General features: G+C 40.7%; 1 protein-coding gene across 6 annotated transcripts in view; it reads right to left on the minus strand.

Moving 5' to 3' along the window:
* Window positions 1–11,277, minus strand: part of USP15 (ubiquitin specific peptidase 15) — a 71,608-nt gene extending 60,331 nt beyond the window's left edge. For 4 of the 6 annotated variants that reach the window (XM_065743380.1, XM_065743379.1, XM_065743384.1 and 1 more), the window contains exon 1: window positions 11,148–11,277. In XM_065743380.1, coding sequence (XP_065599452.1) covers window positions 11,148–11,236 — 89 coding nt within the window. In that variant the 5' untranslated portion in view covers window positions 11,237–11,277. The remainder of the gene's footprint in view (window positions 1–11,147) is intronic. The other 2 variants (XM_065743387.1, XM_065743386.1) reach the window with 1 other exon arrangement.
* Between the last annotated feature and the right edge of the window lie 7,612 nt (window positions 11,278–18,889).

Genomic DNA, 18,889 nt, shown 5'->3' on the forward strand with positions numbered 1-18,889 from the left:
TCCTCTTCTCCAGACTAAACAATCCCAGCTCCCTCAGCCGCTCCTCATAAGACTTGTGCTCCAGACCCCTCACCAGTTTTGTTGCCCTTCTCTGAACACGCTCCAGGGCCTCAATGTCCTTCTTGTAGTGAGGGGCCCAAAACTGAACACAGTACTCGAGGTGCGGCCGTACCAGAGCTGAGTACAGGGGGATGATCACCTCCCTGCTCCTGCTGGCTACACTATTTCTAATACAGGCCAGGATGCTGTTGGCCTTCTTGGCCACACTGCCGGCTCACGTTAAGCCGAGCATCAACCAACACTCCCAAGTCCTTTTCCTCTCTACATTCTTCAAGCCATTCTGCCCCAAGCCTATAGCATTGCATGGGGTTATTGTGGCCAAAGTGCAGGACCCGGCACTTGGTCTTATTGAACCTCATCCCATTGAGCTCAGCCCAGCTGTTCAGCCTATCCACATCCCTCTGAAGGGCCTCTCCCTACCCTCAGGCAGATTGACACATCCTCCCAATTTGGTGTCATCTGCAAACTTACTGAGGGTACACTCAATCCCCTCGTCTAGGTCATCAATAAAGATATTAAACGAGATGGGCCCCAATACTGACCCTTGGGGGACACCACTCATAACAGGACGCCAGCTGGACTTAACTCCATTAACCACTACCTCTGGGCACGGCCCTCCAGCCAGTTCTCCACCCAGAGAAGAGTGAACCTGTCCACACCACGGGCTGCCAGTTTCCTCAGGAGAATACTGTGGGAGACCATGTTGAAGGCCTTGCTGAAGTCCAGGTAGACTACATCAACAGCCTTTCCCTCATCTACCAGTCTGGTCACCCAGTCATAGAAGGAGATGAGGTTGGACAAGAACGACCTGCCCTTTGTGAACCCGTGCTGGCTGGGTCTGATCCCCTGGTTGCCATGCACGTGTCGTGTGATCTCCCTCAAGATCATCTGCTCCATAACTTTCCCTGATACTGAGGTCAGGCTGACAGGCCTGTAGTTCCCCGGGTCTTCCTTACGACCTTTCTTGTAGATGGGAGTCACATCGGCAAGCCTCCAATTTTGTGGGACCTCTCCAGATAACCAGGAATGCCAGAAAGTGGCAGAAAGTGGCTCGGCAATCACCTCTGCTAGCTCCCTCAGCACCCTTGGGTGGATCCCATCTGGCCCCATTGACTTGTGGCAGTTCAGATGGAGGAGAAGATCTCTGACCATCTCTGCTTGGATTACAGGGGGTGCATTATGCGCTCCGTCCCGGACTTCCAGGTCAGGGCAAGTACCGTGTGGACAACTGCTCTGTCTATTAAAGACAGATGTGAAGAAGGCATTGAGAACCTCAGCCTTTTCCTTATCATCTGTGGTTACATTCCCTGCCTCGTTGAGTAAAGGAGGGAAATTTTCCTTAGTTTTTCTCTTGCTGTTAATATATTTGTAAAAGGGTTTCCTGTTCTCCTTTACAGCAGTAGCCAGTCTAAGTTCAAGCTGGGCTTTAGCATTTCTAACTTTCTGCCTGCAAATCTTGGCCAGTTCTCTGTAGTCACCCCAAGTAGCCTGACCCATCTTCCAGAGGACATAGACTCTCTTTTTCTCTCGGAGACTCAACAAAAGTTCCCGGTTCATCCACACTGGTCTTTTTCTCCTCTGGCTCGACTTACGGGACTCCGGGACTGCCTGCTCCTGTGCCTTTAAGATTTCCATCTTGAGGAGCATCCAGGCTTCCTGGACCTCTTCACCCCTCAGGAGCGAGTCCCAAGGGACCCATGCAACAAGTGCCCTGAACAGGTCAAAGTCTGCCCTCCGGAAGTCCAAGGTAGCAGTTTTGCTAGTGCCCTCTTGACATCACCCAGAATAGCAAACTCCACCATTTCATGGTCACTCTGGCCAAGACAATCTCCAACCTTCACATCCCCTACTAGTCCTTCCCTGTTAGTGAAGAGCAGGTCTAGCAAGGCATCTCCCCTGGTAGGCTCTTGCACCAGCTGTGTCAGGAAGCAATCATCCACACATTCTAGAAATCTCATGGACTGCTTCCTCTGCGCAGTATTGTATTTCCAGCATATGTCAGGGAAGTTGAAGTCCCCCATGAGAACGAGTGCTGGCCATCGTGCAACATCTACGAATTGTTTATAAAACACCTCGTCTATTTCTTCATCCTGACTAGGTGGTCTATAACAGACCCCCACCACGATGTCACTCCTAAAGACCATCCCCCTGATCCTTATTTATAGAGACTCTATCGTTTCCAACCTCAAGCTCTTCAACATCAAAACACTCTTTGATATAGAGAGTGATGTCACCACCCTTTCTTCCTTGTCTATCCCTTCTGAAGAGCTTATAGCCATCAATCCCAGTATTCCAGTCATGGGAGAGGTTCCACCATGTTTCTGTAATAGCCACAAGGTCATAGTTAGCCTGCCTCACAATGGCTTCAAGCTCTTCTTGTTTATTGCCCATGCTGCATGCCTTGGTGTAGATGCACTTCAGCTGAGATATCTGCCTCGCCCCTTTCTCAAGCACAGCCTCCTTAGGCTCTTTACTGGTGAGCCCTGTTTTATCCCCTTCCCCCGTCACAGCTAGTTTAAAACTCTCTCAATGAGTCCAGCTAGCTCCTGTGCTAGGATTCGTTTCCCCCTTTGAGACAAGTTCATTCCATCAACAGATAACAGGCCAGGAGCCAAGTAAACTGCCCCATGGTCAAAAAACCCAAAGTGTCTGTCTCTACACCATCCTCTCAGCCAATTATTCATCACCTGTGTTTTCCTAGCCCATTCTGTGTCCTTCACGCCCCCAGAAACATGACAAACTGCTGATTCATCTATACAAAAGGAAGCAAACTTTAACAACTGTTGCAACTTAGTTTATCTTTTCATCAATGTTATAATACCCACGATGCAAGCAACTATCAGAAAACAAAAGTATTTACCAATGAAAGACTTGTAGTTTTGTTTATTTGAGGTATATCTTTTCCTCTTAAAATCCCGTATCCGTTAAAACCTCATTTCTAATACGTATGTCAGCAGTTTTTAGAGAGAAACTTATTAAAGACTTGTAGCATGCACTTGAGACCAGATACACTTCATTGAATACGTACTGTCTCAGATACAAAAACAGTGTAACATGCGTGAGTAGAACAAAGACACAAAATGTCTGCATGTTAGTCTTGGTACATTATTTCACTTTCGTTACTATCATCTACTACAGGAAGGGGCTCCACACCAGTATAAGGCTATGGTAGATTCCTGAACCTCCTGTCTGACTGCAAAAGCTATCCCAGCACAACTCAAAGTTCAAAACAACGGACTATTCATTGTACAAAACCATTTGCTAAAGTAATGTTTGTTGCTTCTCCCTGATTGTTTGAGGGGCAGCCCTTTAAAACAAATACAATCTCACCACAAGTTTAACTTTCAACCAACAGATCTGTGATATTTACAGGCATTCCAAATAAATCAGTCACCTCACCCTGCTAGATTTAAACAACAAAGTTTTATTATAAGTCACCTAGAGCCAAGAAGTTGATAATAGAGAAGCATAAGCACTGAAATAGCCCCAAAACTGTGTCTAAAATCAAGCACAACTGAAAATTTTTGTTACAGTGCTTTGATAACACAGAGGTATTTACCTTAGAAATACCAAGAGATGATAAAGTCAAGATAAATAGCCACCAGATTTCTTATGTTTTCATTTTACGCCACAATTTCTACTGCCTTAATGATATTTAGCTCCTAAAATACATTCAGGTAAAGGAAATTATTATTCTCATTTTAAGGATGTCATGGGAGACCGCAAAAGAAGGGGGGAATGGTGAATAAATACTGACCAGCAGTGAAAGTTCAGATACTGAACAGACTTGTGTTCCTCCAGAACATGGAGAAGCTGGAATGACTGAGACCTACGTTACATCTGCAGACATGCAATGTTTCAAAGATCTGCACTATTCAAAAAAACCCTAAAATTTAATCTGACCACAATGACATAGAAAAACCACACCATGACAAGTGGAGCACAGCACATTTTGCTGAAATGTTACTTCTCCCTTTGATACACAACAGGTTTTCATACCACAGAGATTCAGTGCCATCACCACAAAGGATGAATAAGAAGATGAAATTCTGAATCTTGTAATATAAACCCCAGCAAAGATTACTTGTTTTCCAGTCTCAGTTCAGGCTATATGCGCTTACTGATCACACACAGGAGTTGAAAAATGCAGTCACAACATCCCTTGATACTGCTGTACACTGTAAGCTACTATGTCCTCAAAAAGCAGTGGCAACTGATGGTGATACCTCGCTCGTCCCACACAGAAGCTATTTTCTGATCCCACCTTCTCACTCAGGTACCATTTTTCTATAATTACTTTGTTTGAGTGATGATTTGACAAGCGTTGACAAGAAAGCACAATATTTAACATTTCTACCTACCTTCCTTTTCCTCTGTTCATATGCTGAGGTTGTTTTCTGGGCCTGAGTTACTTATGGCCTTCAACTATTTATTTAATAAATAAAAAAGTAGAAAAGTTTAGAACAGTTATTTAGCACCTACAGACCACAACCACGAAAGCATTGCAGGTGTTATTACTCTTTGGGTCCATTAACATGAAACAAAATATTGACTATTTCCTACATTTACAAAGGACTGCTGATCTCTGCAAAGGGCCTTAGTCTGGTTCCTGCCTGTGTTGTCACCAATTACTGCACTTACAGCATCATCTACAAATTACACTCAACACTTTAAGCACCTTCTCCCCACACAGCTATAACAGTAAATACTTTCATCCTCTACATCCTATAAAATCTATTCAAATGTTAAAATTACCAGCTGATAGTCATATGTTATATTCAAATATATGTTCTTAAAAGGTCAGTCAATTAAAACCATAGAATCACCAAGGCTGGAAAAGAAATACAAGATCATCCAGTCCAACCATCCTCCCTATACCATGTTCTTCAACAGGACGTCTAAACATTCACTGAAAATTACCAACAAAAGACTGTATCCTTATGAATGATCCAGTGTAGAGAACAAAAAAGGGATGACTTAATAGCTTTCACACACTAGCTTACAAGAACAGAAGAATGACGCTATTATAACATTTATACGAGGGCTGCTCCAAAAGTAACACCTTCTATTTTATTATGTTGGCCCACAACATCAGAAGCAGATGTTGGTGGTATGGCGGTAGAGGTCAAATCTTCCCACCAACATCCTATTCCACTTTGTTGCTGTGTGACAGATGGCAGCAGTGGGACAGCCTGACAGAATGGCATCTGACATGAAAGTGCATATGAAACAAAGGCATGGCACTGAATTCCACCATGCTGAAAAACTTGCACCCACTGACATTCACTGCTGCTTGCTGGATGTTTATGGAGACCAACCAGTGGACGTGAGCACAGTGAGGTGGTGGGTGGTGCATTTCAGCAGTGGCAACTGATCAGAGAAGTATGACTGGATTCGCTGTTTACCTCAGCACATGGGTTGACAGAAATATGTTTGAACAATCTGATCTAGGTATTTATCACTTCTGTCAAAAGCATTCTGAGTGCGTTACTCAGTTACATATTTTAAAAATTAAACAACACTCGATGTAAATTCATTTATACTAACTGGTAGATTTGAAGGTTTTAAAGGTTTTCCCTTCAAAATCAAAATAGTCAACTCCAGTGCACAACACAGATGTTTCAGAGGGACACACTCATTTTGGCACTGCATAGTGCTAGGGTATCCTACCTTCTGAACACAAGCTATTGCACTTTTAGCAGCAGAACTGTGCAAATTGTCCTGAGAGATGAATGAGGATTTTTTTTTCACCCTTATCACTGTGCAATAGTATTTCTTCTATATTGCTTCATCTGAAGTGGAACTGTGATGCCGAAAGCAAATTAGGACTCCTGCTTAAAGAGCACAGTATCCCATTTTTACTCCTGCACAGTATCCCATTTTTATTCTTGCACTATTCCAACTATGAAAATAACAGAGATAAGAACAAGTTTGTATCTGTAATTCTTCTTGGTCTCGGCTAGCCAAAACTGCTTAATGAGCTATATGTGATTAACAGATTGCTTTAAAATTTAAATTTCAGAATTTCAGAAGTGCTTGAAGATTAAATCATGCAATTATTCTACTTCATTACAGAAAAATTCCACCATAACTTTATTCAAAAAGGTAAAGCCACAAAAAAAATATATTATTTAGCTCCCAACTTTAAGAAATCTTAAGTCTCTTAAGAAATGAAAGCTTTGTTGAAGTAAATGCACAAAGATTCCTCCACATAAACTAATTAGATCAGACCAATTCTCAGTACAGAACCTCCAAGCTCTTTCCTCATAATGTGCTGCAAGAGCCTAAGCAGCACTTCATATATACCAGCAAGTGCTGACCAAGAACCTTAAGTAAACTATAACAAATGGACTGCATTTTTGTGTTAACTTGAAGTTATTTGTGAACATTACACAAGGAAGCATTTGTAATACATTCAAAAATTCTTCATTTAACTAAGGGTTTCTCAACAAAAAATTATATTAACTCCTAAATCAATGTTTGACTTCCAGTGCTGAAGCCTGACACAGACGCACCCTTCACCTTAACATGGTCTCACTCTGCCCTATCAATTAACAGAAGAAACTTGCACCTACTTATTTCAATTGCAAGTAATCTGCCAAGAGAACTTACAACACTGTATATGTCCATATAAACACTGCATCCTTCTTCATATAGTGAAATAAATTAACATAAAACTTCAGCTATGAGATCCTGAAGTTAAAAAATCAGCAACTTCAGGCTCGTATTAAAGAGCCCAAATGTCACTTCCATCCTTTGAACAATGAGATAGAGCTCCTTGTTCATCATACTTGTTTCTCACAAGTTGAAGATATCATTCTAAATGATACTGAGGTACAGGTACATTACACCTCATCTCTATGTCACTGAAATTAAGTAAATCTTTCATTAACATTCAGTCCAGATTCTATTCACATACAACACAATTATGGATTATCAAAATGGAAAACACTGGGAAGACCACAGTACAACATGCTATTTATAGATAAGCATTTCAATATCCAGGTTATCATCAACGAAGGGCACTTCAGGGTTTTTAAGTAGAGCAATATATTCCTCCTCATCAACACTAATTAGAAAGGATTTTACCCCACTGAAAATTTTACATACTCTTTTAAATGACTATGAGTCTTAAAATGAGAAATAGCCAATACATCTTGTGTGATCTTTTTTGCACTGTATATTTCCTTTGCCTTCCAAGAAATGTATATTTTCAATAACAGTAGCACTCTCTCTGGAATCACTAGAATTTCAGGAGTAATGAACTCAGATGTGTCTGGAAGAACACAAATAATTTGCAAGCCTTAAAAATAAAGGACAGATTACAAAACTATCTCAATCTTATAAAAGGTGAATAATACCATCAAAATTTATTGGCAAGCATTGCTAGAAATCATTCATTATCTGTTAGCCCAAAACCTCTTTTACTAGATGTCCTCTCATTCTGCATGTATGTCAGCACAGCACTCAGCTACTGAAACAGATGAAGGCTCTTAAGTTCTCTTCTGTAAGGCAAGGGTTTCTTCTCCTCTAATAAAATCTGAGACTGTTGAGCTCATTCCAAATGAACATCTTTAGTCAAGCCAAAACTGGACAGCATGAATGGTTTTATACTACTGTACCGTACCGCTACTTAGTATTCCCTAGGTAAATATCTAAGAAATACACTTGTTCCCTTGGACACCAAATAAACCTGTGATCCTTATTAGTCCACTCTAACAACTTAATTATTTTCCATGTTACTTTTAGCAATATAAACGTCTTTTACATTCTTATCTGCTCAGAAATCAATATGGCAAGAAATACACTGAAGAAGCACAGAGGGGAAAATCCTGAGGAAAAGAGAGCAAACTTGGTGGAAGTGATTGGGCTGTTAGTCATTATTAGTCAATGTTACCCATTACAAAGTGAATTGTTTACTGGCAGGTGACACCTGTGGTCCCTCTCTCAAGTTTAGCCCACAGAGGGCCAATGTGCACAAGAGGTATGAAAGTGAAGAATACGAAAGCATTTGTAATGTCTTATTTAAGTAACTGAGACAACATTGCTGACTAAGACAGCCACAGCAGAACAGAAACTGCAGGGAAAGCGGGGTTGAAAGTGGTCTTAAAGGTAAAGACAAGATACTACTCCTCAGTAAGAGGCAGGAAATTCACACAAGAAGTCACAAACAAGAACTGGCAGTCTTCATCCACTCGTGGAAAAAACTGTTCCAGTATCAGTAACTTTCAGTGCTGAAAACTGTATCCCAGTGACACAGTAAAAACAGAAATACTTGGCAAGGTTCTCAAGAATACCACTGCAGCTCCAAAGGCATTAAATGACAACATTAAGACCAGTTGGCCACACAAATTACTCAATGGCTAAAAAATATATATGTATACCAATAGTTCTGAGCTTCCTGAACGTGGATATGAGGACACTGACTGAGCTCACATTTGTTTGCAGTTGTAATGATCAGTGTTTTTGTCTAAATGAGAGGCTAAATTCTCCAGACACTAAAAATTCTTCTCACTTCCCATTGGTAGAACTTCAAACTGCTGAGAAGTAATCATATCAGATCCTAAGACTATAAGATACAAGATGAATTGTGTATTTCTTTCAAAACAAAATTATAGCTCTCTGAAACATAGAAACTGTGTGTTCTTTGGATAATATTACAAGAATAGAGAATTATATGCAATTCAAGTTCTGTGGAATAAGAGTATGGTTTTAGTGCTGAATTCACAAACAAAAGCAGTCATCGTTACTTAAAGCAACTAATTAGTTAAGGAGTTTCTGGCTTGGAAAAGCTTAAATTTGATGTTTAGTTAATACACCCATTAAGAAAAATAAGAAAAACGAAAAGATGGAACAATCCTCAGTTTCTCTTAACTTAAACACTTATTAACTGCCCATAAAAGCATGCAGGAAAGGTAACTGGAACAAACCAACCCATAATCCCAACCCTGAGGTTGGAACAGTCAGAAGACAGACACCACTCCTGTCCATCCACTGAGGCAACATATTTTTACCTATTATGTCTGAGGTATTCTTAAAAACACCCAATATAGCAAACTTTACAGCTTATTAAGTGTGCATTAATGTGTATTCTACAAAATCTTTCCTTATACCTAACTTTTGACACATTGCATAGAAATTAGTTTTGTTTCTTTCTCTCTGCAGTAAACATGAAGAAGCAGCTCACAGCCTTCTACGTATATTACATGACTTGCCTCTCTTTGCTCTATTCTTCCATTGTCCAGAAGAGGAAACCTCAAAAGCTTTATAAATAGCTTATTTTCTCTGTGCTCTAAATTCCTGAGAGTTTTTCTAAGCTGGACATTTTAAAAGCACTGTGTTTAAGTATAGTGCCTGAAAGTTCAAACAGAACAAGCTGATACAGCATTGCTCACATTTTTCAGAAAAACTTACTACTGAGTGAATGAATGGAAATTGCAATTCTGAGTCATGACTTCAAGCATGTTAACTACTGTGTTTCCTTACCAATGCTCCAACAGACCAAAAAGCCAGTACCAAAATATCTCTGAATAATTACACTCCTTATATGTAGCTGTAAGTATTAATCCTATCAATGCGCCTATATACACATCTATGCTTCTAGATTTAATTGTTCATGAGTCATAGTTAATAGGGCTCTGCCACAGCTTATTCAGCCTGAAAACACTTGATTAATATCAGTATCATAATCACACTGAAATATACTTATTTTCAGAGAAAACTTACAAGCTTATTTCACTAAACTGGTTTTTCCATGTTAAAATATTTTGTGTAGTAAAAAAAAAATTACAGCTCAGTCAGTACACGTCTTGATTTAGTCATTACGTAAACTGGCCATAAAGTTACTTTCATTTTTAATAATATTAACTGTTCGAGAAGTTTTAAGTAGTCAGGAAGTACCCAACAGAATCATAAAAGAAAAAAACTCTTAGAAGATTAAAGCCTGAGCACCCTTGTACTACTGCCAGTCATTTTTAACAGTGCCATATGAATTGATTTCCTTTTCCTAGTCACTTATACTTCTTCGGTTTAAGAGCAGTCTGTTCACATGCCAAAAACTGAACGTATACTCAGCAGTATTTGAATAATGCATCAGAATGTATGCTTCTGACACATGCTGCAGTATCAACACTGTTAAATATAGTCTTTTATGGAACTGGAACAGTGAGTGATGACAGCTGAAATGAGGTGGGGAAGCTCTACTTTTGTGTATTCGTACTTAATTTTCACTGAGCTAACGTTTCAGCCTTTGTCTTTGGGTGACAACTTCACAAGGGAAGAGATGAAGAGGCTAAGTGGTGGAAGGAGTGTCAGTTCCTCTTTTTTCCTCCTCTTTAAAGAAAAAAAACAAACAAAAAACACACAAGATGCCAGCTGGCCTCAAAGAAGTACAACCTCCTATCTTCCCAATCATTAAACGCACACTGGAAGGACAGTGTTTGTTTAACCTAATTCCTCCCGACCACGGATTATTCGCTTGACAATCCGCACGGCACACAGCGATATTTCCTACGGACCAGGGAAACGTACGTCCGCTGCGGAACAGCCTGTGTTTATCGCCTGCTTCGTCTCCTATTAACACGTTCGCAGCCGAAGCCTCGATGCGAGGCCTTCCAGGGCCGCGGACTGGAAGGTGACGCCGACGCCGCTTCCTCCCTGCAGCCCGGCTCGGGGCAGAGCCCTCCTCCCGCGGCCCCGCTCCATTGTGCGGGGCCATCCCTCCTTCCCTCCCTCCCCGCTCTCCTCCGTGCTGGCTGCAGGCCTCCCCTCCCCCGCCGCCCTGCACCGAGCTGACCTCGGTGCCCGCCCCCAGCGAGCGCCTGAGCGACGCGGCTGTGCCGCAACCCGGGGCGGCCGGAGCTCTCTGGAAAGCGGTTGAGGAGCGGCGCGGCGGGGAAGAATGGCGCTGCCCTACCCACCCCCCCACGCCTCGCTCTGCCATCCGCCCGCCCCCGGGAACGAGGAGGGCCGAGGGCAGGATCGATCCCTCCGGCAGGCGAGCCCCGCCACGGGTGGGGGAGCCGCCCGCGTCGCTCAGCCCGGGCCCCCCCCTCTTCCTTCCCTCCCTCCCTGACTGCCTGCCTCACCAGGTGTCGCCCTTGCGGAGGGCGGTTTTGAGCAGCGCCGCCACGTCCGTGCGCTGGGTCTCCAGATCCGCCGCGCCTCCCTCCGCCATCTTCTTCCCCCGGCAGCAGCGGCGGCAGCGGTAGCAGGGGCAGGAGCGGGCCGCGCTGCATGCTGGGAGTGACGCTGCCGGGAGACGCCTTCGGCCCCCTCCCTTCCCACAATCCGCAGGGAGGGGGCCGGGACGGAGCGGCGCCCCCTGGTGGCGGGGAGGTCTTTCCTCTCAGCAGAGCGGTGCGCATGCGTGCTGGGGCTTTCGGAGCGCTGCGGCACCGCGTCCTGGCTGGTCTGCAGCGCCTGGAGGGGCTCCGGCTTTCCCCGTGTTCTGTGGGAGTGCTGCGAAATGGGTCGGAAAGAGGAGGTGGCAGTTTTTGGCTCCCTGAGACATTCCTTTCAGTGTTCTAATTAGCGTGCACGTAATTAGATGCTGTGTGCCCTGCTAGCAAATGAGTAGTTTGGATTCCCATAATTCATATAATGATGTAGCCCATATTGTTGCGTGAATGCTGCTTGCAATTTAACGCGGGGGGTGACTTGCTTTGACCAACCCAGGTCCTTAAAAAAAAAACCCGGGGAATTCATTGTGCTTGCTTCAGCCCCTCCTATCCAAAATGCTGCTTTCAGCCTACAACTGGTGTGCCACCAACACCAAAACACATCCCTGTTACATGGCACTAACAAGGCGTTCCCCCTCCCTTCTGTCTTGGATAGAACCACACCATCATATCTATCTCATGAAATGCTGCTTATGAATCACTGGAAACAGAATTAATTTCTGCAGATGATGCCTTCTCACTGCAAAAAAAGATGTTGAGGTTTTCAAGTGTGTCCAGAGAAGGACAGTCAAACTGTGAAGGGTCTGGAGCACAGTCCTTATGGGAAGCAGCTGAGGGCACTGGGATTGTTCAGTTTGAAGAAGAGAAGGCTCAAGGGAGTCCTTAATAGCACTCTACAACTGCCTGAAAGGAGGTTGTGTCAACGTGGAGGGTGGCCTCTTCTCCCAGGTAACAGTGATAGGATGAGAGGGAATGGCCTTAAGTTGCTCCAGGGGAGGTTCAGGTTGTATATTAGGAAAAATTCTTCTCAGAAAGAGTGGTCAGGCACTGGAACAGGCTGCTCAGGGAGGTGGTGGAGTCACTATCCCTGAAGGTGTTCAAGGAGTGTGTAGTTGTGGCACTGAGGGACATGGTTCACTGGGACATGGTGTGATGGTGGTGGGTTGACTATTTACTAGATGATCTTTGAGGTCTTTTTCAATCAATTATTCTATGCCTCCATTCTATGATTTTGTAACACCCCCCATCGTATGCCAAGACCCCTCCTCCACCCCAGTCATTGTAACATGCTGAATAGTTTGACTAATACTCAAATGTATCATAGGCTGACATTCATATACAATGAGCTATTAGATGTTGTTAGCTGTTGGCTAATTAGCAGTTATGAGCTTGTAACACATAGCTGTTGTAAATAGCCCTGAAGATTGCTCTTTAGATATACATAGAGCCAAAAATAGAGAATGGGAGTGAGGCTCCCATGCAGCCACAATAGTCCACAACTAAGTAAATATTTTGTCAGGGTTACCAGTAAAGATGATGACGTTGAAATAAAAGTAAAGTGAGGTTCTGCAGCTTTAAAGAGAGTAAGGGCTACATTAAAAAAGAGGTTGCCAGCAGGGAGAGGGAGGTGTTGTCCCCCTCTTCTCAGCTCTTGATAGGCCCCATCTGGAGGACTGCGTCCAGGCCTGGGGCACAAGAAAGATGCAGCATTCTTGAAACAGGTCCAGATCAGGGCCACTAAAATGATCAGAGGGCTGGAGCACCTTTCCAATGAGGAAAGGTTGAGGGAAGTGGGCTTGTTTAGCTTGGAGAAGAGAAGGCTTCGGGGAGACCTCATTGTGACCTTCCAATACTTGAAAGGAGCATATAGATAGGATGGGAAGCAATTGTTTACACGGATTTATAGTGATAGGACGGGGGGAGTGGTTTTAAACTAAGACAGGGGAGATTTAGGTTAGATGTTAGGAGGAAGTTTCTCACTCAGAGGGTGGTGATGCACTGGAACAGGTTGCCCAGAGAGGTTGTGGATGCCCCATCCCTGGAGGCATTCAAAGCAAGGCTGGATGTGGCTCCGGGCAGCCTGCTCTAGTGGTTGATGACCCTGCCCACGGAAGGGGGAACTGACACTCAATGATCGTTGAGGTCCTCTGTAACCCAGGCCATTCTAAGATTCTATTATTCTATGATACTAGACATGTGAGTAGAGCTCCCAAGAACTTGGAGTGGCTGTTGGTGGCTTCTGTAAGAGCAAGAGGATGAATTTCCAGGATGGCAGGCAAGCAAATTAAAGATACACCTAAAGATACACCAGTCTTGGCAAGCAAGGACAATATTTTAAGTATTGAAATTTTTCCGTGTGTCAAACTTAAACTTTTACAAAAATGACTTTTTCATGTTGATTTTGAAAAAAATATTCCTTGATCCACTGAGCCAGTAAACAGCTTAATTGCTCATCAGTCTGTGGTTTGCTTTGCCAGAAGATTCACGTGGAGCCACCCATGCCTAAAAAAATTGGGTAGCATAGTTGAAGTTACAGATGAAAAAAATATCCCGTTCCTTAGTTCAGTCTGTTTATGGTGCAAAGATACTAGAAGGACATTAGGTGGTACAGATATTAGACAGAAAAGCATGTGAGGAGTTGTCTGAATCAGAGATTTGTCTAAGAATTGCAACAGAAAGAGGAATAACCAAGTTTCTTTCTGGGACTGCTGCACAAGAAGCATTTGTGCTTTTCACAACAGAAGAGCAGTCTAAACTTGACATAGCCTTTCCCCTCTCAATATTCTTGAAAAATACCAGTTGGTGTTAAGTCTGTATTTTTACAAAAGTTTTCCAAGACAGCATGGAATTGTTTCCAAGTTTCCTCAAAGGTGCCTGAGGATCTTCATAGTTAAACTCTCTGTGCTGATGATACTGATGAATGACCACTAACCTACCCTAATGAAAAACAAGCTTTTGCAATATAGATTTATATCTTACTGCTTTTGGTATACCTGAATGCAGAATATTGTAAAGCAAGCAGAAGTGGCAGACTTTCCAGAAATTGTTGGACTCCACTGTTACCTGACTTCACTTCTACCTGATGCATTTTTGTGAACATGTTTTCTTGTGGTTCTAGACATCGATCCTAGAAAAAGAAACAATTAATGCAATGTATAGTGGCTCAGACATTCAGCAAATGGGCTGCAGATAACAACCTGTGTACACTGATGATTCTATTGATTCCCAATACGACATAAAGTTTAAGCTCTCAGTTCTTATTTTCAAGTCAATTAGTGGACTTGGATAAAGAAACTTAAGGTATGGCTTCATTTGGGGGGATATGATAAGCTCTGCTCAGTGAAGGAAACTCATACATGCAGTAAGTTCCGTAGAAATGACAGATATCTCTAAGTCTTACTCACAGGTACTACAGAAAAAAAAAATCACTTCTCCACTTTTATTTTTTTCCTAAATCTTCTACACTATAATTATGAAATTATGGAGGGGGAAAATAGGACTTCAGATTCCTTTTCTCAGTGATCTAGCAAGCACTCTTGTATGCAGTGTGCTTGTAATTTAAATGGCAATATGAATTTCCTTTCTAGTTTAGAGCTGCTCCGAGTCTGACTTATTAAAAAAGATACAGATTAGTGTGTATTTGACATACAGCACCCACACATAGAGCCATTATTGGTAAAATAGGTAGTTTCACTTTCACATTAAAATTGAGATGGAAACCCTCTTGGAGCTCATTTCACTAGCCTAATATGCTTTTAAAATAGAATGGTCAGTTATCAGTGCCACCATTGTTGGTTTTGTTCCACAACCTACATTTGGGGTTATATAGATTTTTTAAACTTTTTATTGTTATTATTTTAATGATATTATTATGCACCTCTTTTGAAACACTTCAATATCAAAAGCAAGAAAACAGGAATAACAGTGGACTGCAGTTGTATAATATCAAGATGAAGCAGGATATCTGTAAGGTAAGGGCAAGACATGGAAACAAAAATACAATACTAAACAAAGTGGTGGAAGACAAGGAAGCATGAGATAAATGATGGGCAGAAGCAGATGAAAATACATATTTTTTTTTAAGGAAAGAAAGAAGAATGGGATAAATTTGGAAGGCAGAGAGTTGAGGAAGTAATACAGAATTAAGAAGAACATTTCTGTCCTGAAAACAAAATTATGAATGAATACCTCCTTATCCACTCTGTACATTCTTTCCTCCATTCGTAGATGTCATCTTGTTAAATTCTTGTTTCAGCTAGACAGAATTATAATTGCTAGATATAACTGCAGTAATACACTTCCGTTGAGATTAAAAAAACAAGTATTAAAAATTGATAGTTTTTTATTTATTAGTTTTAATCAAACTTCTACATTTGTAACCACATATTTAGAAATAAATATTTTCATGAGCTTCATGTACTTAGTCCAATGGCAGAGTGCCCACAGTACAATTAAGTCAGAAACAACATAGATCAGAATACAGGGGAATGATAGAGAATTTTCAGCAGTGTTGACAAAAGGTGTCCCAGAAGTCTTCCTAACATAATGACAGTGGAAGAAATGCCAGTGTTTTCCCCTTACTCCAGTCTAGAATTTTTAAATACTGGGAGACATTCTTTTTATTTGCTTTGCAGATATTCTGAAGAATGACTTATTAATTGAATATACAAGCAATTAAGAGAAGTAATAAACTAAACATGCTATGTAGCACGATTAAAATCATATTTTGAATTAATTTAATGAAAGTAGTTAGTTATTTTGACTGATAAAGCATTTGTTCAACATACACTGAACACTGTGATTGTAATAGCCTTGGACTTGAAGGAAGAAGGACAATTGAAAAACAGGCTTTTTTTCATTGTAATCAGATATTAATTTAAGAATAATTACCAATTTTCAACAAGATAAAACAACTTTCAGTGTCTATTACACAATGTGTTATCTCGACTGAAATGTATATTTACAAATGATTGCAAAATAACTGACTTTTGTATTTCTCCTTCAATAACGCTTTTTTCTTTCAAGAATTTCAGTGACAGAGAAGCTAAACAGACATGTTGTGACTGTTATCAGTTTCTGTATTTGATTTGTACATCAGAATGGATCCACACTTTCTCCTCTGTGCTTACTAAATGAACTGTTTGGTTTTGGAGGTTATAAGTAAAATCAGATATATTAGCTACGCACAAAACGTCAACTATTATTAACTCAGTTTTAAAAGGAGTTTTAAAAGGATGATTCATTGTTAAAACACTAGCTGAAGATGTATGAAATCTATATTCAATTTTTTTTTACATATATGGATGACATATTAAACAAATATCTCCACTTCTAAAATATTGTGAAATCAAATAGACGGTGGTGGATCACAGGGTCTTGGTCAGCTAATGAGTGGACTGGGGCTCTGCCTCATCAGTTTTTCAGTGAAAATTATAAAGAAACTGTTTAGAATTGTTTCTTAGAGGAGATTTTGGTTGAATGTTAGTCAGAAATTCTGTACTCAGAGGATGGTGAGGTACTGGCACAGGCTGCTCAGATAAGCTGTGGATGCCCCATCCCTGAAAGCATACAAGGCCACGTAGGGTGGGACCCTGCAAAACCTGGTCTAGTAGTTGGAAAATCTGCCCATGGCAGGGAATTGGAACTGTGTGGGCTTTAAGATCATTTCCAACCTAATCCATTCTATGATTCTGTGATTCAATGATTCATTCTTCTCCACAAGCGATAAGATTACTTTACTTGGTTATTGAACATCTAAAAAGTACTTCCTTTAAAAATCATATTATCTGACCCTCGTAAATGTATATTATTTTCTTAAAACACGAAAAAATGAGTGCACATAATAACTTGTCTCAGTAATTATTATTGTTTTTAGTCAATTTAAATATAGGTATTGTAAAGAAATAAAAATAAAGGATAAAGATTTTTCTTGATGACTTGCTTGATAATCTATACCTCAACATTTGTGTAAATTTCCTTCTAGAAGCCTCAGTGTGTTTCCTCACTGCCCGGTGTGTATCCTGCACTGGGCACCTTCACTCGCCAAAGGGAAAGAAAAGTTATCTTACACAGTGTAGAGAGAAAGGATGCTTCTGTCAGCTCATCTAGAGAAAACTGCAGGAGGTAGGGGAGGCATTTTCAGTAGGTGATCCAAGTACCTAAGGGAAGGTGCTTGTGTTCATAGCAGATCTTATTCTTTGTTTTTTTGCTTGTAAGCAAGCACAAAATTCGTACTTAAGGCAAAAAGAACAATCATAGGTTCATAGGTTCATAAGGTTGGAAAGGACCTACAAGATCATCTAGTCCAACCATCCTCCTATCACTATCCCTACCCAACTACTAAATCAAATCCCTTAGCAAATTTTTTTTTTTCTTTCCCTGCCTCGTTGAGTGAAGGAGGGAAATTTTCCTTAGTTTTTCTCTTGCTGTTAATATATTTGTAAAAGGGTTTCCTGTTCTCCTTTACAGCAGTAACAATGAAAGTAACCTGTTAGTTATTCTAGATAAAAAATGTTCTTGACTTTCAAACTGTTTTGTCAATTCCTTTTCTAACTTTTCTTGATCAGAATGTATGCTTTATTTATCTGTTTTATATAACTCATAAAATATACAGGAACTCGAAAGAAAGAATCTGGATTACGCTTAAAAAAAACCTGTCTCTAATATTGCAAAAAAGCTATGTTGTGGTAGGGACAGAAAGCATCAGATTAACACAAAAACAATCATAAACTATCATTAAAAACTACTGAATTTTAGAGGTTTTAATAATTAATTGCATTCTTTAATGTAAATTACTAACAATTATGAAGTTTATACCTATTTCAATATCTGTGCTAGTGGCTTGTTCTGGCTTTTTTTTTTTTATAAGTTACATGTGATACTAATTCATATACAACTTCAGCACTCTTGGAGTGCTCATTGAACCTTGATTTAAATTATGATGCCAATTCCTTGAAACCTTGGACAAGTTTGGATACCTTTTGTGATTATCTGTTCACTAGCTGGCAGGAACTCTGTGAAGCTTAACTATGTGATATCTACAGGGAGATGCAGATATAGTTACAAGTACAGATAGGATCTAAACCTAGATGTGGCCACAGAACTAGATGTAGATATAAACATAAATCTAGACACAGATGTAGATTTAGATACAGATATCTCTTCTAATTTCTTGTACATCGATTATTGTTCACTTCAACCCACTGTATAACAACTTTGTGAACTATTTGATGGTTAAACTGTGGTCAGATTAATAGAAGACTGGGAAAGGAGGCAGGAGTTTAGCTTCTGTTCCTAGCCAGACCATTGATCTGTTTTGAGTCTTCTGATTTTTTTATCCATCTCACTTGTTTTTTTGGGGTGGGGGCATTACCTTGTTACTGGAGACAAACACTTTCTCTTGCTTTGTGAACAGTCTTGGTAAAAAACGGATTTTAATCTAGTTTAATCCATGTATTTTTTTACAGAAATATTAAAATTCTCAATTGTTCATCACTTTCTGAATAAAGATTTCCTATTCTTTGTGTTGGTCTTAAAGAATTAGTTTGATGGCTAACATCATGTTCTATTATGAATTCATACATTCTTTTGGCACATACATAGATGATGTTTTCAGAAATGATTTAATGTCTCCTGAACTTAATATATGA

Source organism: Cyrtonyx montezumae, unplaced genomic scaffold (genome assembly GCF_038088225.1).
Source record: "Cyrtonyx montezumae isolate F1298 unplaced genomic scaffold, pur_monq_1.0 scaffold_3, whole genome shotgun sequence".
NCBI lineage: Eukaryota > Metazoa > Chordata > Aves > Galliformes > Odontophoridae > Cyrtonyx > Cyrtonyx montezumae.